This window comes from Argiope bruennichi, chromosome 4 (assembly GCF_947563725.1).
Source record: "Argiope bruennichi chromosome 4, qqArgBrue1.1, whole genome shotgun sequence".
Taxonomy (NCBI): Eukaryota; Metazoa; Arthropoda; class Arachnida; order Araneae; family Araneidae; genus Argiope; species Argiope bruennichi.
In genome coordinates this window covers 53,286,268-53,313,154 of record NC_079154.1, presented here as the reverse complement: position 1 = coordinate 53,313,154, position 26,887 = coordinate 53,286,268, and the positions used below count along the sequence as shown (strand labels likewise).

Below are 26,887 nucleotides of genomic sequence, written 5' to 3'. Positions count from 1 at the left end.
GTCTTACATAATTTGAAATTCAAAAGTCACTTTAGAAACACTTTAATGTATCAAATTCCCATATATTATTATAATAATTAAAATAATAATAATTAAATAATAATAATAAAATTAATAATAATAATTAAAATAATAATAAATATCCCATGTAGGATCTGTAATCTAATTAGGAAGTTATGTAAATTCGTATATCAAAGGTTTAATATCGACGTATCGTATCCTGAATAGAAATCCAGCAACTAAAACAATGAAAAGTATTGTAATAAAATGTAATTAAAATATTTTTAAATAGAATTAAAGAAAAAAAGACATTAAATAAATTGGTAACACAAAAACTTATACTTTGAATTTTTATGTGGTGTAAAAATGATTTTGTAACAATAATATTATCCGAAGTTATCGAAAGTGTTAACTTCTTCTTTTAAATTTGTTAACTTCTTAGTCAAAATTCTATTCAAAATGTTAAAAATAAATCATTTCTACTAAATGTGTTCTACCCAAGAAGTAACTACAAAAAAAATTGGATAACTCAAGATCCGAAAGTCTGCCTAAAAAGCGAGTTTGGAACGAATTTTTCATTATGGAAGTCACATGATTCGGTTCACAGATAATATGTTATCTTTTAAAAAAAGATCTACACATGTACTTAACTAAATTTCAGAAATATCAAAGAAAGTTTATTAATTATAGTTAGTCTAATGAAAAACTTGAACAACATAATTTTTAACTTATATATCTCTTTAAATTCTGATCTTATTTATATTTAATTCCTACGCAAAACAATTTATTAAAACAGTTCTTTATAAATTTCACTACGTTTAATTTTATGCTCTAGTATTAGCTAATGATCAATTCTACAGTTTGTTTTGTTACTTAAGATATTTTTTTCCATGGGCAAAAATGCAAAGAAGTGGGCTCATTTAAATAATTACTCTCTTTGCAGAGCTTCCTCATTTAATATTTATTCCTTTGGATAATAGACGACCTCCATCGAGTTAATTGAAACAGAAATGAAACTCCCCGGCTGTTTTGTGAATATGAAAAAAAAAAAAAATAATAATAAATAATAGGAAAAGAAACAATAAGGTTTTCTTCTTTATGTCTGCTGGCCATTAGAGAGGTAAAAAGTTTTTTTTATGGAAATAAATAGTTGTTTCTGTTATCAAACAAAGAATAGCACATTAGTTGCTTAGAATTCAAAACTTCCATTTTAGATATTGCTTGTTAATTTTGGGTCAATGTTTCGGGTAATCAATTGAAAATTATTTATTGGCTAATTTAAGATAATCAGTTGGTGAATAATTTAAGGTAGTAATAAATGACATTTCTTTAGATAAAATTACGTCATAATAAGTGAAATCGATGACATAATAGAATTCTGTTTGATTATGGAACAAAAGTGCGGTCTTGATAGACTAGAAAAATGCATAAATAAAAATAATCAATGGATTATAAAGAATTATCCACTTCATTTTGACTACCTGTAGTTTTACACTTTATTTCTATTGCCCATTAAAGAGAGAAAAAATATTACATTTAGATATTGCTTGTTAATTTTGGTTCAATGTTTCGGGTAATCAATGGAAAATTATTTATTGCATAATTTGAGATAATCAGTTGGTGAATAATTTTAGGTAGAAATAAATGACATTTCTTTAGATAAAATTACGTCATAATAAGTGAAATCGATGACATAATAGAATTCTGTTTGATTATGGAACAAAAGTGCGGTCTTGATAGACGAGAAATATGCATAAATAAAAATAATCAATGGATGATAAAGAATTATCCACTTCATTTTGATTACCTTTAGTTTTACACTTTATTTCTATTGCCCATTAGAGAGAGAAAAAATTTCTATGGAAATAAATAGCTGTTTCAATTATCAAACAAAGAACAGCACGTTAGTTTCTCAGAATACAATATTTCCATTTTTAGATATTGCTTGTTAGTTTTGGTTCAATATTTCGACCAATCAATGGAAAATTATTCAGGGATAAATTAAGGTTATCAGTCGGTGGCTAATTTAAGGAAGTCAACGGATTACATAGGAAAAATGACATTTCTTCAGATAACATTACATCATAATAAATGAAATCGATTAGACAATCGAATTCTGTTTCGTTATGGAACAAAAGTGCGGTCTTGATAGGCGAGCAAAATGCATAAATAAAAATAATCAATGGATTGTAAAGAATTATCCGCCTAATTTTGATTGCCTGTAGTTTTCCACTTTATTTCTATTACCCATTAAAGAGGAAAAAAATCTATGGAAATAAATAGTTGTTTCTGATATCAAACAAAGAACAGCACATTAGTTTGCTTAGAATTCAAAATTTCCGTCTTTACATAAAGCTTGTTCGTTTTGGTTCAATGTTTCGGCCAATCGATGGAAAATTATTTATTGGATAATTTAAGGAAATCAATCGGTGGGTAATTTAAGGCAGGAATAAATGACATTTCTTCATATAACTTTACGTCATAATAAATTAAATCGATTACACAATCGAATTCTGTTTCGTTATGGAAAGAAAGAATTATCTTGATAAGTGAGCAAAGCGATAAATAAAAATAATCGTTGGATTATAAAGAATTATCAGTTCATGTTTTATTACCTGCAATATCCAGACGGATCTGTTGCATTTATAATCATGGAATTAAAAGTAGACTTAATGGAGGAAACAAATTTCCAAACAACTGAAGCTCTTGATGGCAGATAATTATTAAATAACACCGAATAATAGATGCTCATTTAGACAATGAGCGTCGAGACAATTTTTTGGTTATAAAGGGAAACGTTATTATGATTGTCTAGCGTTTCTAGACGAATCTTTTGCAATTACAGCCATGAATTTCAACATAGTTATAAAGATGTTAAGGAAGTAACCGGATAACTGACGACTTTGTTGGATGACATTAGATAATTATCGAATAATAGACGCTCATTTGAACAATGCTAATCTTCTAACTTTAAACCTGCAATTCTAGTATATATAAAAAAATATTCATTTCGTGTATCTCCGAAACGGCTCTAAAGATTTCGATCAAATTTTATATTTTGGTAATGATTTGCTTTTTAAGTTTATCTGTATTGATGTCTTTCCTGACTAAACGAGATTTTACATACACACACACAAATTATAACTATTATTAGAATAAGTATATTCAATTTCCGCAGAGATGTATGAGCAGGACAGTATAAGGGTCGGAACAACCTGATTGACGTGTGGGGTGAAGGTTCAAATCACGCTTTTTGCTTTATTTTTTACTTACTATGCATTTAAATTAATTACTTTTGTTTTTAAGTTTCTCTATATAAGTGTCTTTCCTAAAAAAAACGTTATTTTGCACATAAAAAACTTTTTTATAATTAACTACTAGAGCCTTTTTTCTATCTGCGCTCATGCTGGCAATGTCATATACAGCTATCTCGGACTCGATTTCATCATAGTAAAACTGAACGTAATGTAATGAATGATAGATAAACTGTAAAATATATATTGTAACATAGCAGATTGTTTCGAAAAACATTTTAAACCAAGTGCATTCATGATTTTTTTTATTTAAATGGCCAGTTCATATATAGGTAAGATAGAAAAATATTCATATGTAATTAGTATGCGATTGGTATGCAAATATTTTCTGCCCCCCCCCCATTTTTGCAAAAAAAAAAGATTCTATAGATATTCTATACTTATACAAGTATATACTTATACTATATTATTATATTCTATACTTATACTTTCAGATATTCTATACTTATACAAGGAAAAGTTTGTATGCTTTTCTTTCGTTTCTAGACGAATCTTTTGCAATTATAGCCCTAGATAATAGTTCTAACGATGTCAAGGAAGTATCTGAATAACTAACGCCCTTGTTGGATAACATTAGATAAATATTGAATAACAATGAATAAAAGATGCTCCTTCTAATAATATTCATTTATATGCTTGTCAGCAAACATCCAGACGAATGTAATGCATTTCATTTATTACTGCTTCGATTTCTTCAAAATTTTATGTGCAAGGATTTTTATTTAATATTTTGAATTGATTTCGGTGATTTTTCATACTTGGTGATCATGGGAAACAATCGGTACGACATCGAATTGAACAAACGATTGTTGTTTTGAGGAAATATTTTCTAAATGTCTAACATAATTTAATGAATTTTGAGAAATTGTTAAAAAATACTAAGTTGTTACAGAAAATTTTAGGAATTGATTTTTAATTCGTAATTACACAACAATATTTTTAGAAGTTACCAAGGGCAAATGCGAAGATTCAGCTTAATTTTTAATTATTTAAACTTCTAATTAAAACTGATGTCATAAAAAAAAAGATAATTTTTTTCAAAATTTGAAGCGGTGTAAACTTTGTAATTGAGCAACAGTTTTTTCGGAAGTTATCGAGGATGAATGCAGAGACTCGGTTTAATTTTTAATTAATTAAACTTCTGATTAAAATTTCAGAAAATTCATTCCGATTTGTTCATTCCCACCTTCCAATGTATATATGTGCCAAATTTGGGAGCTGTAGATCAAATGGCCTGACCATTAGAATATCAAAAACACATACTCTCTCTCACACACACACGCACTTACGCACACACACACGCACTTACGCACACACACACACACACACACACACACACGCACACACACACACACACACACACACACGCACACACACACACACACACACACACACACACACACACACACACACACACACACACACACACACACACACACACACACACACATTCATCTTTATTAATAGTATAGACAGAGACACAAAGCCAGAAGCAAAATCAAAAGTGTCCTATTTAAATACTGTGCATTTAAAGTATCATATTTAAATAATGTGTCCTATTTACACAGATATATATTAATAACAGAGTGATATATATTATTAAAATTTTATAGTTTTTTCAATTGACTGACTTTAAATATATATCACCACATATATATCGTTTCATCACAATCCATATTCATCCGTAGCCATTGTACCGATAAATATTTCATTTATACCATACAAAGGTCAGAAAGCTTTGGTTATATGTTGTTTAGCCCTTTCTAATTCGTAAATTTTCTGCTTGAATTATCATCTCTCCGTTCCTTTGTATGTGGAAATGAGATGCCGCTGACATTATTTCGAAACAATTCCCAATTGATAAATTAATAGGAGGCGAGCTGTATTACATTAAGAAGAACATTGTGAAGTAATAAATTTTCAAGGACAATATACTCTGTTGAATCTAATATTACCAAATATACTATTATTGTTTCTGTACATAATATTAACTATGAATTAAGGAGTTAAATTTGAAGCAATGTGAAGAGGTATTATAGACAATTTGAAGATTATAGGTGAAGTAAGTAATTTGAAGACTGTTGTAGACAAGCCAAACAGCTGACAGAAGATTACATAATTAATCTTGTGCAAGTTGTAATTGCAAACTAAAAAAAGAATATTTAAGAATATTAAGAATACTAACTATACAAAAATAAATTCATATTATTTCTTTAATAGGAAGGAAAGAAATATTAGTCAGAAAAAAGGATAAAGCTTGGCAAAGAAGAGAATATAATAAACGAATAAAAATCTATAAGAAAGAAAAAATGGTTTCCAACAGCAACTTCATCAAATATAATAACATAAGGAATATAAATACATATTATACATTTTCACAAAATAAAATTATCGTAGCTTCGGAGTGAGAATCCTATGCTATATTGTATCCATCAAGCTTATTAAAATTTTGAATTATCCTGTATAAAAAATATAAAAAATAATAAATATTTTACTCGGATTCTACAATATTTTTCAACATTGGTTATCAGTAAAATGAGACGATATCTAATATAATCAAATCTTATGTTTCTATACATAACATTAACTATAAATACATTAATTAAACTTGAAGCAATGTGAAGACGTTAAATGCATAATTATATCATTATTACAGACGATTATCTGTATCTTTATATTGATTTGATTAGAAGTTAAATTCTGATTTTTTTTCTCTATTTTAAAATGCGAGATTTGCCAATGAACAGTAACCATGGCAATTTATCACAGATGAATTAAGTAGATAAAATTGATTTTGTCTGTGTTCATACTAGAACTGGAAGACAGCATACAGAAATATCAATAAGTATTTTTATTGAAGCATATTTTGTTCGAACTTCACTTACATTTTATAAATAACTTGTATTTGGCCATAATAAAGTCAATTTGATTTACAGTTGCGAAAATAAAATTGGAGAACGCCCATCCATTGCAGTGGTCACAATGAAGAGTCCACTTGATCTTTTTCTTTACTTCTCAAAGTTCCAAGATAATCATAAATCCTTCTGGATCTGGCAGGAACTGCTATCCTGCTGTCCAATAAACCTGCTCAAGCATACATTGAATTTTCAGTGAAAAAAAAAACTTTTCTCTCAGTCTCTTCATTCACAAAAAATTTCTCCATAGCAACCCAATCACCCGATGTTTCTTTCTTCAACTCAATAACTACCCACCTCAAATTTTTGAATTGCAAGACTACTGGAAAATCTCATTAGAAATTGAAAATGGATTTTTTTTATCAACTGTCATTTTTAAAAAAGATTTTTTGGAAGTCTGGATTCTTATTCCAATACGAGTCCATTTTTCCTTCGGATTTTTACCTGTTTTTAATTTTTCAAACTTGGATTTTATAGACTTTAATTATTAAGGTGACATGGTCCCATCTGAACATCTTAAATTTTAAAATATGAAATTAGTTTTTAATTGTATTTCATGCAAACAAAGTTTTTGCAACTATCTCATTTAAAAAAACTGGAACATATTGTAAAATTTTTGACAAATTTACGATTTAATTATTTTTTTAAATTTTAAATTCCTAAAGTTTTTGTTTTAAATAATCATATTTTTTATAACTTTTTTCCTAAATACTTTATAATATACTACATAAAACTAGCATGTGTTTTCTTCTACTGCTGTTATTTATTTTTTTGTAATTTCTTTTCACTCTTAAATGCACAAAAAATATTTTTTTAAAAACATAAATTTTGAATTTGAAACTTAAAAAAAAAAATTCAACACTACTTAGAGCCAATTCCACGCACAGCCTTAGAAAACATATATTTTAGAACGTTCCATAAAAAAATTTCATCCGTACTTCAATAGCCAAAAAAGCCTCAGGATTTCGAAACAATATTACAACATGGGGAAATCTCATTTTATAGTTTTCATTCTTTCAATAATATGATATAAAACTATGGAATAGTCTGTAACTTTAACAAATTGTTAATTAGTTTATTTTAAACTGCTTACCCTAAAAATCACAAATATTTTAGACAATAATTTTTTATACTTACATAATGAATGTATAAAAGAAAAATAAACAATAGAATGATATTTCGCAAATTTTAATCTTAAAAAATATTTAAAAAAAAATATACGTATCATAACTGATTCTATGCACAGTTCTGCTGCTAGCATAAATTCACAAAAAAAATATATTTTACATCTTTATTTCTATTAATCTTAGGACCTTAACGTGTTGAAACCTGTACACAAACAGTTGATTTTTTGTAAGATTGGATAATGCATTTTTATCGATAATAACATAAATTGGAGAGTATGATTCATTTCTATATTTTTTTCCAAACTCAAATAATTATTGCAAGCTTCTTCAAGTTTTGAACATCTCAAGCTCGTTTTTTGATAAATATCTGAGCTTGCAATTGTAAGGCACCACATCTTAGAAACTTTTACTTTAACAATAACTTTCTTTCTTTTAGGCATAGGCATGATATATTTAAAGTGCTTTAAACCCAAAAATATCTAAGTAAGTGATAGAAAATAAAATTTCTAAACGGATAAGAATTTGTTTTCTGTTTTTGTGATAGCAGAAGAGAAAATTAAAAAGAAATGTGATGAAAAAATAAAGCAAATATATATCTTGAGCGTGAACATAAAATAAAGCACATAAAATGCAATAGATAATGCGCAAGCTATCAAAACGAAGTGATTAATTTTATTTCAGTGTAAACATTTATTTACGTGTGGTAGAAAAAATAATAAATCCTTTTTTTTCTTTCTTTTTTTAATATGCGGATCTATTCTGGCAGACGACCTGAAACGTGGGCGTGGCAGCATTGTTTACTCTCCTGTCATGCGTCATACATTGTTAAATAACTCAATAGAAAATACAGATAGAAATCTGAGATTTTAAAAACATATTTAGAATGATTCAAGCTATCAAAAATGCCACATAAATCGATATTTTAATGATTTTTAGGTGCCTTGTCGCTTTACTTAGCTCATTTAGATGGTAATTAGTATTTAATGATCGGATTCTTTTTCCATATTATTTTTAAACAAAATTTTCTCGTACTTTAGCTTTAATATTAAGTATTAAGCATTATTTCATCCTTTTTTTATTTTTAAGTATATTGAATATATATTATACACGCATTTAATATTTTTCATAACTTTGAACTTATAACAGCCATTAGGCCTTCTAGGCATTTGCTTGTAGCGTCAGTGAGATCGTATATATTTTTAAAAATCTTGGAACAATATTTTTTCTTCTTCCTCAAACGAACACGGTTCGTTTTCATTTCAACATATGCCTATTCTTAATGATTAAAAATTTTCGCAATGTTAGTGTAGAAGCAGACATTATCAATTCATTTCATTCCGTACAGACAAATTTAAATTCAGAGAAATAACAAATAAATCTAGAAGATAAAATAGTCACATTTTTTTATTATTTCTAATAATACAATCGCATTCTTTTATATAAGGAATTGCGACCTAAGAAAATATAAGGAGACAAATATTTATGTAGAACTATCATTTGTATTTTTTATTTAAATCATTCATATAAACTCGATTGAAAAGAGATTGACATGTGAAAAAGAATTTATGGAAAATCCTATACATGATACAACGTGCTTATAAGAAACCCTATTTAATGAGTGAAAGATAATCACATAAAGAAAAAGAAAAAAAATGTATAATCAAAGGCATAATATTTTTTTTTCGTTCTCTCACATCATATTTAATTCTAAGAAATAACATAAATATAGTAATATTTTGTCTTAACGGTATTCCATAAGACTTGTGTCTTGAGTATCTATTATCCCTACCATGTTGTTTCTACGCCAATAAGAGATTTAGTTTTCCCACAAATGAAATACTGATCTTAAATAAACGCAGACTATAAAATATTTTCATAAATCAGAAATCAACAAAAAATATAATTTATTGTGCCATCTTAAATTATGAAGTCCAGTTAAATCTGAAATGACGTAGCAGATCTAAAGTAATCCATAAAATGATGCGTTAAATGCCCTGCGTTGATATTTCATGATGGGTAAAATGATTTTCCTGTAATTTAATCATAGAATCGAAATTATGAGGTCCATGTTAAAATATGTCTTATATAGTTTCAAAACCTAACCTAACAGACCGAATAAAATCGATCTTAAAGAACAATTAATCAGTTAAATAGTAATATAAAAATTCTTTTACTGCTTTCATATCATTTCAACCTTTCTGTTAATGTTATATTTATCTAAGCAGTCATTTGACAACTTTATTCCCGGCATATATTTCAAACTTAAGGCGTGGCCAAGTTAAAAAGCGGATTAATCGCATTGCTTCCAATTAACAACAGCCACCACTCCAGTGAACCGAAAAGCCAAGTCGCTGTAAAAAAAAGAAAGAGGAGCCAAACTCGACCTCCAAGTCACTATGCTGTGCTTAAGCGCGATCATATCATCCCTATCTCCTCTTATCGACATTCCCGTCCGTTCAGGTGGGCACTCACTTTCACAAACCAGTATCGACGTGCTTTAGTCGCAAGTTTCCCCCTTCTCCCAGTAAGTAACTCACTCCTACACTTCGCCAGCTATCACCACTTTGGCGCTTTATCGCCGTTCTAGGCGATCCAAGTTGGCGAGAGGTTCTCTGGCAACCCCAGTCCCCTACGTTTGCACCAACTGCCATTCGGTTGAAAGTAAAGAAAGCCCCGCGTGGACTAACAACATTTCGAGTGCCTCCTGAGTGTGTGTTTTTCGTGTTTTAATAATAATCGTTTGCGTTCTAAAGGAATTATTCGAGAGAAACAAATTCGAACGGAATGGAATAATGTGTGTGCATTGTGTGTCCTGTGACACCCCTGTCCGGAAAGATCCCGATTGATTTCTTGAATACCCCCACCGGGTCAAAATTGATTAAATAATAATTAAAATCGTTTGCACCATGAGTGACACCAGACGATTGCGGCAGAGGGATCAAGGGACGACTAAGGGCCCTGCGCGGTCCCAAAGAAAGGTCCGAAACCGTTTGGGATCTGTGAGTTGTAGCAACGAGGAGAGTACAGAAGGAGAAGATGATACGGTGGGGTGTGCCAAGAAAATTAGAGGTAGTGTTAATCGAAACCGTGTTGCGGAACGTCCCAAAGATACCGATCGTGGATTACGAACGGGGATTAAAAAGAACGTCAAAACCAATAAAATGCTTGTTCCACTTGTCGATGAGGATGTAATTGATGGATTCGCGTTCCAGAGTTTTGTGACTTACAGCGATGTAAAGGTAAGTAAACTTTGTAATTGTAGCCCAGTCTTTTTTTTTTTTTTTTTTTTTTTTTTTTAGTTTTAGATTTTCTACCTATTTGCAGAATATGATTGATCCGATCATTCACTGTTATTTATCTGAATCATTTCTTGATGAAAAGTTTTATTTTAATCTAAACTTGATTTTTTTAACCATAAGTTATGGCAATTAGCTTAAATCTGGAAATAATCGTCTGCTGAATTATTCAGTTCTGATGTTCACCTTAATGTCCTTCTTTCATTGCATCATGATGCTTTTCCAATCTATTTTGAATTTTTAAAGTTAATTCCGCTTAGTCGTTAAATTTCCTTACGTAGTTGTTACTTTGCACAATTTTAGTTGTTTGCTATTGGATATCTGACTACTTGTAATTTACTTTTTTACCATCACTTAGGTAAAGGACACAAAGTGGAAATCTTTCTTTAAATATAAATATCATTTAGTTGTGTTAAGTTGCGGATCGTTGATTGCCCAATCGTTTAAACATTGATTAACTTGCTATCTTGTGTAATAATCCTTATTTACATCAAAGAAAAATGTACATTGAAAAAATTCATTATGTACATTAAAGAAATACGCCATTTCATTAATTATTTTATTGCCGATATGCATATTAACATTTACATACAATATTTACAGTTATTTTGAAATTCATTAAGCTTATTAATTAATTTCAATTCAATATTCATGTTCCAAAATGGAATTGTCTTTAAAAGATTGCTTCTAATAACCATGGTATTTTTTTTTTTTTTTTTTTTTTTTTTTTTTTTTACGAAATTGAATGGAATAGTTGGAATGAAAAACTGTTTTTCTACAAAATTCAAGTCCGAGTTCATCAAGACTTCTGAGTTTAAAATATGCATAAAATACATAAGGGATGGTGGTTTAGTTCTTTTGATTTACAATGTTTAGATCTATATTTGTCGAACCCATTTATAAAACGGGGGGGGGGTATTTTTTTTTCTCACTGATTCAATTATGATATAAATTTTTTTGTCACATAACCTTTCATTCCTCCTTCACACGCATCTACTCTGTATCTAAGTACTTGCGTGTAATACACATATCAATTTTAGTAGAAGTTGGTTTCTTTTTGCCATAGTTTTGGGTTTTATCTACATCAAAACATAATTTCTGTCGCCAAAATCTGCAAATTAACGATAAATGTGATCACTTTCCTTTTGTTGTATTTAAAATGAAGAGGTAATTTCTTTTGCGAAATAATAAAGTTGGATAAATAAATGTTTATTCAAGCTGAATCTATAAAGAGAATCATCTTTATGTACCTCGTTCCAAAGACAGATTAAACGATCAATAAAGCGAGGATTTACTTTCTTCGGGAAAGTAGTTTGTTAAGAATTATTTTCGCATTAAAGCATTACATAACTTGATTTTAAATCTCTTTAACCTTCTGCTACCGTTTCTGTCGGCGAATTTCATTGATGTAATGCTTAATTAAAATCATGGTGTAGATTAAACTGCATCTTCAATGCTTTTAATAATTAAATGACTCCATGGGAAGGGTTCCGGAAGATTCAAGAAGGGATTCGAAGGAGTTTCATAGGCATTTGATGATATATTCTGATTTCGATTAATGACGTTCTTTCAGGTGAGCTTTTATATTGATTGCTATCTTCATACCGCTGTGTATTTCTTGAGCATAGGGGTTTTGAAACTGGGGGCGGGGGGTGGTCAAGGGAGTACAGATCCTGCAGTCTGGGCTTAATGGAGGTTTATTGAATTGATTTCACTTTTTAAAGGATGGAGGTGAAAAAGTAAAGTCTTGTTCTAAATACTTTTATAACTCTACTGTTCGTTGGATTACTTTTAGTGTCCAGTTGATGATGTATTCTGATTCAGATTAATGGAATTCTCTCAAGTGAGCTTTTATGATTACTATCTTCATACATATGTGTATTTTTTAACATAGATGAGCACAATGGCATAGAGTATGTGTGTGTGTGTGTGTGTGTGTGTGTGTGTGGTGGTGGGGGGTGTCAAGGAAGTACAGACCTGGCTGGCCAGTCTAAATGGAATTTTATTGATTTGATTTCGACTTCTTTAAAGTCGACCTCGAAAGAGAGATGAAAAATTAAATCTTGCTATAAACATTTTTATAATGCTACTATTCGTGAGGCTACTTTTCGTATTCAGTTGATGATGCATATTGAAATCGACTAATAAATTTCTCTCAAGTGAGCCTTTATTTGGATTGCTATCTTCATAGCGCTGTATACTTCTTCGGCACTGTTGAGCCCAATGGAGTAGTGTGTGTGTGGGGGGGGGGGGGGGGTCAAGCAAATACAGATCTGACTGGCTCGGTTAAATGGAATTTTATTGAGTTGATCTCGCCTTTTTGAAGTCAACTGCGAAAGGCCGAGATGAAAAATTGAATCTTACCTTAAACATTTTTATTATGCTACTGTTCGTGAGGCTACTTGTCATATTCATTTGATGTATTCTGATTCCGATTAATGGAGTTCTTTCGAGCAATAAATATAGAAGCTATCTTCATACTGCTGTGTATTTCTTCAGCACAGGGGCGTAGAAAAGAGGGGGGGAAGGGGTCAAGGGAGTACAGCTTTGACAGTCTCGGCTAAGTAAAATTTTATTGAATGGATTTCGCTTCACAAAAGGCTGAAATGAAAAAAAAAGTTTTGCCCTAATCACCTCTATAACCTCACTGTTCGTGATGTCTTATATTTACTTGTCCAATTGATGACGTATTCTAATTCCAATTATAAAAATTCTGTATGGCCTCTCTCAGTTTTACTGCTGCTTTCTTAAATCTTCCCTACCTCTCCGCGTATGTCGTACGCAATGGCGTAGCGACTTGGATGGGACAGTAAAAACTGTAAAAGCGCCGTGTGTCTTATTAAATGGATTACGGTAAAATTGACAATGACGAAAATTTAATGCATTAATAAAACTTTTTAGAGGCAACTATAATTTTGGATGAAAATATATCTTATCCTAGGTATCATTTATGCTAGCAACATTACTGTTGATGGGGTGATTCACTTGTCTTATTTTGCTTGTTTAAATAGTTATCTATTTCTAAAAGTTTTAATGCTTGTTTATGTTTCTAAATTGTAATTTATATTAGATTTTGATAAAATTAATTTGATAATTTTTGTACAAACAAGTCTAGTAAAAACAGTCTAACAAAAATAGTGATGAAATTAATCATAGTTTTTTTACATTTTATGCATTTTTGATAGTTTTTTTTAATATATCCATTGGAATAATTTAAAGATGTGCCATAATTATATCAAAAACATTATTTTTTTTAAAGCTTTTTCTAATTTTAGCTAAAAAAAAATTAATTCTCTGTCAATGGCCGAAATAGCCTTAAAGGATGCATGAACATAATTTGTATATGAAATATTGACATCCGGAACCACTTTTATTGAATATATATATTTTTATATTTTAATGAAATATTTTAAATCGAGATGATTCTCTGAACTTTTGGTGAATAACTTTGATTCATATTGTTGGAGGTAAACTTCCGCTGGTTCGACGATCCAAATTAGATCTTGACCGATGTGTTTAACAAGGTTTAAAAGCAATTTTTTTATATATATTTCATAACTATTGGTATTTATTTCATACTAAACGTGCAGAGTTCAATGACCTGTGCATGTGTGGACTATTCTAAATACAAAATATTTTTAACCTTAAAACTTTCGATTCTGAAGCAATCTATTGACACTGTTTTTGAGAATTTGTGTTCTAACTTTATAGCCTGTCTGGATATTTTCAAGTGTTTCATAAAATCTGTTATATGGTTTCTCCCTTCTTGATAATAATATTGCAAGTATATTATTTTGTAATAAAATATACTATCGTAATATATTATACTGTAATAATAATATAATATACTATCATATATTATTTTATACGATAGTAATACAATAAAATACAAGCGGGAAATTGGAATTCGATCTATTTCATTCAATTTTTTTTAAACTTAAATAAACTTTGGAATGTTTTAAAATATTTTTTTATGCTAGAATCCAGACATGAAAATTATTGTTATTACTTTATTTTCTTCCTCTTCTTTTCTCTTATTGCTCGCCAGTTCCTGAAATAATATTTATTGCTATATTATTTCCTACCTTTACTTATATGGCAGTAGAATCGACAATTTGCCGTTCCTGAAATAATTCTTCTTATTATTTTGTTTTCTTTTTCTACTATTGCATTGCATTTATCGTTCCTGAAATAAATATCTTTATTACTATATTATTTTCTTCCTTTACTTATATTGCAACAAAATCCCGAAATGAAACACTTGATATTAACTCTATTGTCTCCTTTTGCATTAGAATTGCAAATTTTTCGTTCCTGAAATAAATATCGTTATTACATTATTTTCTTCCTTCATTTACAATCATTTTGTAGTAGATTCACCAATTTACCGTTCCTGAAAATGACCTCTTTATTACTACTTTCTTTTTTCTTATTCAATCCTATTGCAACAGAATCATTAATCAATCTGTTCTAAAATAAATCTCCTCCTCTTGGATCAATCTCAGATTTTTAACATTGTCGGAAGTTTTTGGTAGTTTAAAAGATATTAGCCATTGAATTAACAAATTTTATTTATAGCATTTTTAACAAATAACATTTCATTTATTAATAACTTATTTGTAAATCGATCAATTTCATTTTTAATACAAAATTGACTGATGTTAATAAGGTATATTTTTTGAAGCCCAAATCATAAAATATTTTTTACAGTAATGTATAATATCGTATAATAATGTTGAATATCTTAATATTGTTGGACCTATGAGGATATTACCTGCATTTAAGGTAGATACTTTCAATCATCTTATAACATTGCTAATTTAAAGCGTTATTGTGTTGTATCAAAACTGTGCAAAGTAGAAATAAACCACATTTTACAATCAAAACAGTATAGCTCATGCCTTAATACAAAAGGGAAAATGTCTATTTTTTATTCTACTTAAAAATTTGTGTCGGAACATTACTTTCTTACAGGGTTGCTATTATTTATGCGTCATGCTATAAAAAACGGTTTAGAGTAAGTTAAAAATCTTAATCAGAAATTAAATAACTTATTTTAATTTCATTCCAAATTTTACTTTGTATTTCGGAAGAATTAAATTAATTTATATAATGACACGATGAACCAAGTTTCATAATTCATTTTTTACCAGCTAGTTTAAAAAACTGAATTGTTAATAAAAAATGTAATTTTTTAAAAAAAATTGAATGATATAAAAAAAAAACCCTTCTTAAATAGAATTAATTTTTCAGAAAAAAATATCAACTTTAAATTAAAACTGCATTTATTAAAACTTTAAAAAAATTAGGTTATGAAATAAATAGTATTTTTTTTACGCAAATGTTTGTTTTTTAACCTTACAATATATGGAGATATTTATTCTGAATAAGAAAGCCTTTTAATGGGCAAATATTAATTAATTAGTTTTAAGTAATATTAATCAAAATTAAATGCAAAAGATTTATTAATATTTGTTGTGCTTTCTTATTATCTATTAAAATTCATAAAGGATTTTGCATAAGGATTAATTTTAACAAGAATCAAAATTAATAATTATTAAAGACAAACAAAAAAAAATTATCTAGCAAAAAAAAAAAAAATGATACTTTTCGCTGAAGAAATGTTTTAAAATAACGAAAACGAAATTAATATTATTTTACAAACCGTTCCAATAATTCAGTAAGAATTTTCAGAATAATATCGTGTGTCATAAAATATTAATAGACTGAAATGTATTATATGCCTAATAATTATATCAGAATCTTTTAAAATATTCTTCTTTCTTTTGCATTATTAAAAAGATTCTAAAATAACTTGAAGAAAATGATTCTAAAACTCGTTTAATCAAGCGATTTAAGTAAATAATGTGATCTTTAAAAATCGTTATAAAGTATAAAATGTTAACATTTTAACATCAATGTAAAAAGCTTTTATTGTATGAAAGGAATTTTGAACAAATATAGATTGCTAGTTGCTTCAAGTGTTTCATTTTCATTCAGATTTTCCATTTTCTCTAGTTTAGTAGTTCAAATAACCGTTGTATGGATGTTACAATGAAAATTAAAATATTGACTGAAATCTTTCATGATTACTCTATAAAAATATCTTATGAGCAATAATTTTCCAATGAGTTTAACTGAATTATAGTCAAATGATAAATTATTTCTTCTTTTGATGTAAGATAGACTGCAAATGTGTTAACCCTTTCTAGGGCCGTGGGAAGTATGCTTCCCACCAAATTTATCAATCTTTGTATGAAATTATGTAGGTTGGCATAAGTTCTGACAAATTTTTTTTAAAAGATAGAAACTTAAATGCTTTAGTTCTTTATCTCACACAAAATGATGTGTCTTGGCTTATTACTTAATTATTAACTAACCACATTAATTAATCAAATTAAATTTATCTAATAAGCTAAATGAATCCCTTTTCTTATTCTAATTTCAAGCCTAAAAATATTTTAACATAATATGACTAGAAAAAAATGGCCCTTTAAAGGGTTAATAGAATTAAAAAATTAGTAATCTTTACTAATAATAAAGATGTGTATGTATTGGGACTCTAGGCCAAAAGATTTGACCTGCAGCTACCAAATTTTGCATATGTATTCCTTGGAGAATAAGAATTGAGTTTTTTAGAATTTTAATTAATTGAAAATTAAGCTAAATTTTTGGTATTTTTCCACGTAATATTTTGGCTTTTTTTTCGGGACTTTCGTAAATATTAGTGCTAAAAATGAATTTTATTTCGTTTCAAAATTTAAAAATCATCTTTTTAATGATGCCAATTTAAATGTCTTCCATAGCTTTTTAATTTCGTTTGGCCCTTTTTTTAAAAAAAAATATTTTGTTGCTTAATTTCTAATAGTAAATTACATTTTCCCCGTGAAATTCAAGCCTTTTCCATTGTTTTACCAAGTATTTTATTGCGTGATTTTCCATTGTTGCAAGCCTTAGAAGAAAAATCATTAACAATATATTTAATCTCTGTACTGTACAAGAGGAACAGAAAATTGAAATAACGAGAAACTTACAAGATAGATGAATCGCAAATTTACGTTTTTAACAGCCCCATGACGTCATGGGACTGGTCTCCATTAGAAAGGTTCTTGAGATGATGAATATATGTCATACAATTGAAATAACACTGTTTTATTACCTGGTAATCTTATGGAATCATGGGCATTTAATTATACCTAAGCATTTTAATTGAAATTAAATACTATAAATAATATCCCGGATGAATCAACTGATGTAAGATGTAAAAGATGAAACTGTAAAAGATGAATATTGTAAAAATGAAATAAAAAACATTAACTCAGATGGACTCTTCTATTAAATGCTACGAACAAATAAAATGATGAAAATTAAAAATCGATTAAATCTTATATTAAGGATATTTTGATTGCATAGTATCGTATAAATTTTAAACTTATATGGAAACAAACCCTACTAAATAATGCTAAAATAATCTCATTATGAGCTAGCCGCCTTTGACGAACAGTTGCTCCCCCTGGGGGGGGGCACCTCGAAATGAGGATGAGATGCTTCCGACATGGTGATTGGATCTCGCCACCCTGGAGGGTACACTAATAGGTGGGGGATCTGACTCCTCCCATCGATGACGGGAGGTACTTTCTTCGGGGAAGGTTGTACCGTAGCCGGTGACGGCCCTTAGGACTCAATCACAGTTCCTGCCAATGTCGCTGTTGCGGCGGTCCGGTCATTCAGTTTCTATGGTTCAAATCCGTGTGCCTTCGTGGTGGGTCGGAGATTCAGATGGCTGACTTGACGAACAGTTGGTTCCCCGAGATGAATGCTTGCTAAAAATTTCAAATAATATTTTGTGTAACTATATCTTGATGCCTAGTTCAGCAAAATATTTTTAAATTGCGACTTCTCACCAAGCTTCTAACTGGGCATGGAAACTTTAAAGCTTACTTGAAACACTACAATTTGTTGTTTACTGACGTAAGTTTTTCTAAAGAAACCAAATGGATTAGATTAAATTAGATGAAGGCTCCCATCGGAATAAGCGGAAACGAGAGAGCAGATGAATATGCGAAAAAGGCTGCACAAAAACACCAATTAGATGTTGTAATCCCAAAATCATCCCAAATGTTAAAGAAGGGAATTAGAAGAGAGATGACTATGCAGTGGCAGGATAGTATCGTGCAAAGGACACATAACATATGAATTCATACCAGAACTAAAAATTATAAAAAGAATATTTCACCCGAGGCTAGTGTAAATTATATCAGGACATGAAAGATTTTCAGAATACTTCTACAGATTCGGAAGGATGTAAGACAACACATGTATATGTGGCGAAATAGACTCATTTCAACACTGCATAACAGAATGTGTTGAACTCGATGAAATTAGAGGAAAATTCATTATGGGGAGTGATAATTTTAACAAAATATTACAATACCCTGATAACATTTAAAACATGGTTTAAAAGATTTCTAGCTTTTTATCAACAGTTTGAAGATTCTTTCTTTTGAATTTTTTTTTTAAGTTTCTTTTGAAGAACTTTTGTGGGTCGTTGCCATCTTATGCACAAGTTGGATAGTTAATGAGTATAACAGCCAGTCACAATAATCCCCATTTATTCGGTTTAATTCTGTAGTACTGGCTGTAATTAAAATAAGACATTGGTTATTGCTACGTTGGTGATGTTAGGATGGTGATTGCTAGGATGCCAAAAGCTTCATACTTGAATGTACCAAATTCAGATCTGCAAGACGTACACTTATGAATTGTCTACTAAAGAGAAAAAATATAGCATGGCCTTCTTCTTTCTCTACCTTTCCTGGAAGCAAATAATCCTTTTCATCTTTTTCTACACATGTTAACAGCATTTTTTCCAGTACTATTTAGACACTTATTTCTGTGTGTTTCCTTAAATATATTTTACATATATATTTTTATGCTTTATATTTTTGAGTTTTTTTAAATCTTGTTTTGATCGTGTCACGATCCTTTCCCAATTGCATCAATCTAAGGTACTGAATGTTTGCTTGCGTGAAAAGAATTTTTGTTTCTGTTTATATTTGCTTATATTCTTGATTACTTTTTTGCTTCCTTTTTTTTTCTTATTTTTATATTCTTGGGTTTTTTCCCCTTTTGATACGTATTTGTACTTGTATTTTTTTTCTTCTTCCATTTGAAACTACCTTCTTCTGTCGATTAATTATTGGCATATGTTTGTAATCTTTTTATTATAAAAGGTGTCCCAAAATTATAGCAGGATTTGAATTTGCCTCTATTCGTGCAGTAAAATGTTGTAATCCTATTAAAAAAAACCATTTGACAGCTGATGATTTAGGGTTAGTAAAAATAGAGCGTTACACGATGCAAAAAACTTAATTTTTTTAATTGTTATGTTCTTATTGAATCGTAAAGTACACAAGATTAGCTTATGTATGGAATAACACACAGCGCAAATGGTCTGAACAGAAATTTTCCATGATCATATTGCATAAATTTAAAATTGTATAAATGACCACATTGCATGTTGCATGAATTTCGTTGATGAAGTGTTGAATTTCCTCCTTCATTGTACGCGTGCTTCTGGGCTTGTTGGCATAGACCGTTGAGTTCAAATGACCCCATAAAAAGAAATCCAATTGTATTAAATCACACGATCTAGGGGGCCAGATTTCAAATTTTCGAACTGCGGCCGCTAGACTTTCATTATTTTTGAAATATTGTTCAACAATGAGATCACGTTGTTCTATTGTTTAACGCTCCATTTTTTTATACTAACCTTAACGTATCAGCTGTAAAATGAGGTTTTTTTAAGTTGTCTACACTTTACTGCGCAATCATGGCAAATTCTGATTTTGCGTTAATTTTTCATCACCCTTTACTTCTTGCTGCAAAAAGAATTCATAAAAAAAAATTAAATTTTGTATTATTTATAATTTGGGCCAAACGCTTTCATTTCTCCTTTTTATTTTATTTCATATGACTGCTATATAGAAGGTTTCTAGCTTTATCGAAAACTCAATTGTCGCTGCACAGTGCTAATGTCTTTGGCGGTCATTTCGAGTTTCCCTCGCCAATATCTCTAACACAGTTAGAAATGTGAGGCGGATTCATTATAATTCAAATTAAAGTGTTCAATAAATAATTGGTTTGGGCATAAATGTTTGGCGCGCACATTTCAACCATCTTCCGGCATTTACCGAATGACTGGGACTAGAGATTGAATTAGCAGGTTCTCGAATGCTAATATGTCGCACATTGTGAGAATAATATTATAAAGTGGAATGCATAGTTAAGGGATAATTATTTGATAATTTATTATCTTTATATATATATAGATGGAATGCAAGTATGCAGAAGATGTAGCAGATTGTACCGAAAAACTCATTCGATTTTATGAGTTTTTTAGGTTTAATCTTTAAGATTAGTTTCTTGGAATGTGAAAAATAATCTGTTCTTATCGATTATTAACATATTAACCACTTAACTGTGTTTGACGGGAATACTTTTTCATGGAAAAAGTACAACATTTTGCGTTATGGCTTTATTTGTCAGGAGTAATAAGTAGTGATAATTTTCAGTTTGAATTACTATTTTAATAAAAACTCGAACGTATTCGTAAATTTCAAGAGATGTTTAAAATATTTTGGGACCAAGTCGAAATCAAAGGAACAAATAAGATTATTATGCGTTGTAGCATGCTTTGTTCAATACCATTAAGTGACAGAAAATTAAAATAATAGATTTTTTTTTAATGTTTTCTTTCATTCATATGCAAAAAATGTATGTTAGTTTAAGTAAATAAATAAATGAGATTATTGAAGTAAAAAATAAGTCATTTTAATACAGCATAATTTCACATTACACATATTGTGCTTAACGAGCTAACTCGTTAACGAGAATACTCGTCATCGCTAAATTTAAGCGACACAATTTAGATACGCCTTTTCTGAAGAGTCCGAAATAATTAACAGGTTTAGAGCCACTATATAATTTTTTGAGGGGGGGGGCGTGTTTATGAATTTGGTAGGATTAATTCTCTGTATCCAAACAGTGGCTTGTAGAATAAATCATATTTTGGATACATTCGATTCAAATGGCACTTTGATGTGTTCTTCTTCTTCTTCTTTTTTTTTTTTTTTTTTGTGATTCAGATATGTGCGTATTAACAGATAATGCAACAGAATTACATTAAATCTTAGAAATTTTAAAATTATGCAAGTGAGAAGCTTAATTGCAGCATTATGTAATTAAGCATAAATCTTTTTAACATTCGATGTTTTAATTATTTAAAAAATATATTAGATAATAGTAAATTAGTTGTTAGAAATAATTTTATAAATTTTTTGAAGGCGATTTAAATCGCACCGAACATCCAAACATTTTATCATTATTTATTAGGTTTTATTTGTCTATCTTTATATAACAACTATCATGTATACGCGCAAAAAAAATGTGTTTAATTTTGTTACAACATGAATATTAATACAATAAGGCAGTTAAAATATGTTTGCAAAGTATATTATATAGAGTGTTCATTAATTATTGTCGGGGTTTCCGTACCTCATAATTTTCGAATAAAAAATATTACGCAAAAACCGATTACGTATTCGTAAATTACAACTCAAAGAATTTTATTAATGATATTAAAGTGTAAAGCTTGCATAATTTGCACTCTGTAGGCATTCAGCTGAAGGCGATTATATTATTCGTAAATTACAACTCATAGAATTTTAAGTGGCAACAATGCGAAGAGGTGGACCAATCCTATGGCCTCCGAGATCACCAGATATAACACCGCTGGACTTCTTTCTATGGGCGTTTGTCAAGAACATTGTGTACAAGAACCCTGTGCCCTCCCTTGATGAACTGAAGAGCAGAATTGTTACTGCAATTCAAAATGTTACCCCACAAATGCTGGAGAACACTTGGAGGGAAATCGAATTTCGTCTCGATGTGTTACGAGCCACGAAGGGCAGACATGTGCAATTTCATTAATCTTTTCAATATCATTAATGAAATTCTTTGAGTTGTAATTTACGAATACGTAATCGATTTTTGCGTAATATTTTTTATTCGAAAGTTATGAGGTACGGAAACCCCGTCAATAATTAATGAACACTCTATATTATTTTTTTAATTAAAAGAAAATTGTATGAAAATAAAATTGAATTTACCACAGAACAGTTTTTAAATTTTGTAAATACCCCCTAGTTGTGCGGAGCGTTTTGGACTATTTTTTAATCGTGCTTGTCACGTGATCAGTTTACAAATATTATTCCATGATTGACAAATATATTTCCATGCTTAACTAAAAGTAACTTAATAGATGTTTCGCGTAAAATAACATAAATACATAACAATTTTTAAAAAAATTAAAAATTGCTACGATTATACTGATTTTATTGATGATATATATACTAATGAAACTGTATGCACATAAAATCATTAAACACATTTTGAAAGAATTTACTAATTCATAAAAATTATGTATGTTTTTCGAGTTCTAACTTTAGAATAAAAACCGTATTATTAAAAAAAAATTAAAGCAACGAAATCGATTCTTCATCAGCAGCAGTATTTCATCCGTATCATGTGATCGTGAAAGGATTTGATAGACTAAAACCATAGCAACTCACTCACATTTTACTCACATTTTATTTTATAAAATCGCTCTTCATTCATTCCCGAATAACATGAAAATTTTCTCTTATCTTAATGTGATGAAGTGAAGATATCGTTTGGTTTTTAACAATCACTATATATATATGTCACACTTCGACGATAATCGAATCTTTTACTGGAAGTATGACGTAGATTTTATTTATTTTGTTCCGCAAAAAATAAAGATGAAAGTATGTTTGCTAACGTTTTGAATATTTTCCTCTGAGGGAGTTTTATATCTGATGGGAAAAGGAGTTATTGCTCACTTGTGAATCACGTGTTTGTACTAAACAAAAACCAATGCGTTTCTATGGCCGAGTAGCAAAAATGCCTTATAAATAGCTGTTAGTTATTGTTTATGGTTCCCATCACGGACATTCTTTTACGCCTCATAAAATTCAGTTTTTGTCTTTATATTCAACCTGAATCATGATTAATTGTTGTTACATATTAGGTTAAGTAGCCATTTTAAAATTCTTTACTTTGTTTTTATATTTTGATAATATCAATTAATTTGATAATATCTGTCTCTACTACTAATGAAGTTGAAGGGTGTGTGTCTGTTGGCTCTTTACAGGCCAGATCGTTAAATCTTCAACTATCAAATTTGGCACATGCATAACTTGGAGGGCGTAAATGTGCAGCTCTGAAATAATTTTTTGAATTATTAATTAGAATTTAATAAATAAAAATGAAACTGAATTTTGGCTTTTTTCCGCGATATCTTTCCTAAAATTTGTTGCACAAAAATAAATTCTGCACTTTTGGGAAAAATTATATTTTTATTGCTACCAATTTAGTTCTTGGGCAAATTTCTCTTGAATTTTACAATTTAAAAAAAAAAAATTGCCTAATTTCTGAAAATATGTTGCATAATTGCCCTAAGATTCAAACCGTTTTCATTGTTTCATCAAATATTTAATCGCGTGATTTTCTTCCAAATTTTGAAAGCTGAAGAAGGATTCTGTTTAATATCGGCTTTTTTTTAAATTTATCATATGAAATATTCAAAGTAACAATACTGTGAAATTTAGGAGATGGGTATTTTTATTGGCTTTATGATATTATAGGACTCATCTCCATTACAAAGAGTAACAGATGGAATTCAATTTAAATAACAAGGGTTTAATGTCTGACAATTTGACGAAATCGTGGACAAGAAGTAGTACGTTTATTTAACTAAAATTAAATAAGTTAAATAATTTAAAAAGTTAAGTTTTATAAGTTTATAAATAATGTATAAAATTAAATATTGAGAAGTTTTATAAGTTTATTTAGTTAAAATTGAATACCACCAATACCCCGACGAAGCATCTAATGGCCAAAGGTGATTAGTATGGAAAAAAAATCCACTGTTTTAAAATGTTTTAGAATGTTAATTAATTATAAAATGAAATATTTATTTTTAAGTAGTTTTTCGGACTGTAATTAATTAATAATTATTCATAATCTTGCACATAATTTGGATAAAATTTTGTGACACATGTTATATAAAAGAAAAATTTTGTTTCAGAATTTTACTCAAAACTTTTTTTTTTTATAAATTCAAAAAAATTATAAATTTTTTAAAAAGAAAACTAAAATTTTAAATAGAATATATTTATAAAACTGTTTTTATTTAAACAAGAAATAGTATATTAAATTTCTTGTATAATGAACTAGTTTCATGCTCGTTTTTTTTTATTATTTTCCTGCGTTGATTAATAATCTCATTTTGAATTTTTTAAAAATCTCACACTGTCTGACTTCCTAAATAAATAGTTCATATTAAAATATTTGGATTTTTTTTGTAATTTAATTTTTAAAAATTAGCTTTTAAAAAATCCGTATCCCAACTTTTATCCAAACATAAAATACAGCCGTCATATTTCAGAGAACAATCTCAATTCTAAATTATAGTTCTTTTTTTTAATATCTTTATATGCCATTTGAACTATTGTATTTTCTTTGCTGTAAATGACGGGGTTCGGCACTGTTCTGAATTTCTAAGTTTTCTTGTAAACTGTATTTTTGTCTGTCTAAGAACGCGATATTTTTGAAAAAAAAAAAAGTCCCGATTATCATACGATATCTCAAATATCTCTGCAATATCGAACAACTTTATAGAACAATAATGTTGTACAATATTCTAAAGTTCGTATATTATTGTGAAGATACCGTAACATCATTGCTAAGAATGGATTACTGTTTGTTTATTATTATTATTATTATATTGTAGATTTCGTTCAATATTTTGGATAAAAAATCTTTAATTCGAAAGTTTACCCATATCCTTATGAACACGACAACTCAACTCAAACATATGAGCTAAATAAAAGAAGTTTGGATTTATGGTATGATGTGTATTAACTGTTTTAAAAATGCAAAAGTATTTTAACGATGCACTTATATAATTACGATGCATTTATATGTTATATGAATACGATGTACTTATAAATTAATATAATTCTTGACATTTTCGTAAATTTACTCTATTTAAGAAATGCAATTCGTATGCACACTGTAAATATCTTCAAAATGAAAGCACAATCAGAAAAACAGATTTTGCCGTTTCTATCGCTCAAAATAAATGTAACAAATGTTGCTTAAAAAGTCATTAAAATTAATTGATCGCTTTAGGCAACGTTACCAGAAAAAAAAAATAATTAACTTACCACGCGATCTTTGTTTTTTGTTAGGAATAAAAAAAACTTAAGTTCAAGGCAAATACTTGGAAGAATAGAGTGTTTAAAAAAAAGAGTAAGGTTACGCTTTGGCCACAAAACCACAACGAGGTCTTTGTTTATAGAATAAAGCCACGAATTCCGTATTGTTTCAACTGAGGAGTAAGTTTGAGATTTAGCGTCGTCTTAAAGTGCAGGTAAAGAGAGTTAGACGGTGGGGAAAAAAAAAACACAATGTGAACAGTTCCTGGCCTTTCTTCGAACAGCGAAGCGTCTTTTAGAAGAAGGTCGTCGATTTATTGACTAAGTTTTCAACTGCCGAGTATCATCAGTCTTCTTTTTAATGATTAGTTCCAGCACCGTAGGAGCAACTTCCTCATTTTCTGGTCTTGAAATTCGTTTTATGTGATGAATGAATGAGGTTGGAAAATGATAGTGTGTAGTGTAAGTGAGGTTATGTATACCAATTCTGTTGGATTCCAGAAGGTTAAAAAACATACGGCTGTTAAAAGTAACTATTTTTCAAATAGATTTTTTTTTTCAATATTTTTTAGGTAATTTAACTAAATCTGTTTTGAAACTGCATGTGAGTTGTTTTGGAATAGTAGCGGATTGAAACATTTTTGCGGATCTAACCTATGACATATTATGGGGAACTTTCTTAATAAAGGGGAAATTTATATATTTTAACATATTTTTAAATTAACAAATTATTGTAAGCTTTTTTTAGGAACTCTGTTAAAATGTGCATGTTTGTATTGATTTATTGATTGTTTCTGAAACACGCATGTTTTAATTCCACATATGTAGGCAGTTATATTTACTTGACGTTTTTAAATATTGCCATATCTAAATGGACATAATGAAATAGATAAGAAATCTGATCAATTATGTTTGATAACTTTCAATATTATA

At 29.1% G+C, this 26,887-nt stretch overlaps 1 protein-coding gene across 3 annotated transcripts in view; it reads left to right on the top strand.

Moving 5' to 3' along the window:
- The first annotated feature begins 10,040 nt into the window (after nucleotides 1-10,040).
- LOC129965454 (autism susceptibility gene 2 protein-like) overlaps nucleotides 10,041-26,887 on the top strand; it is an 889,904-nt gene continuing 873,057 nt past the window's right edge. For all 3 annotated transcript variants that reach the window (XM_056079331.1, XM_056079329.1, XM_056079330.1), the window contains exon 1: nucleotides 10,041-10,595. In XM_056079331.1, coding sequence (XP_055935306.1) covers nucleotides 10,263-10,595 — 333 coding nt within the window. In that variant the 5' untranslated portion in view covers nucleotides 10,041-10,262. The remainder of the gene's footprint in view (nucleotides 10,596-26,887) is intronic.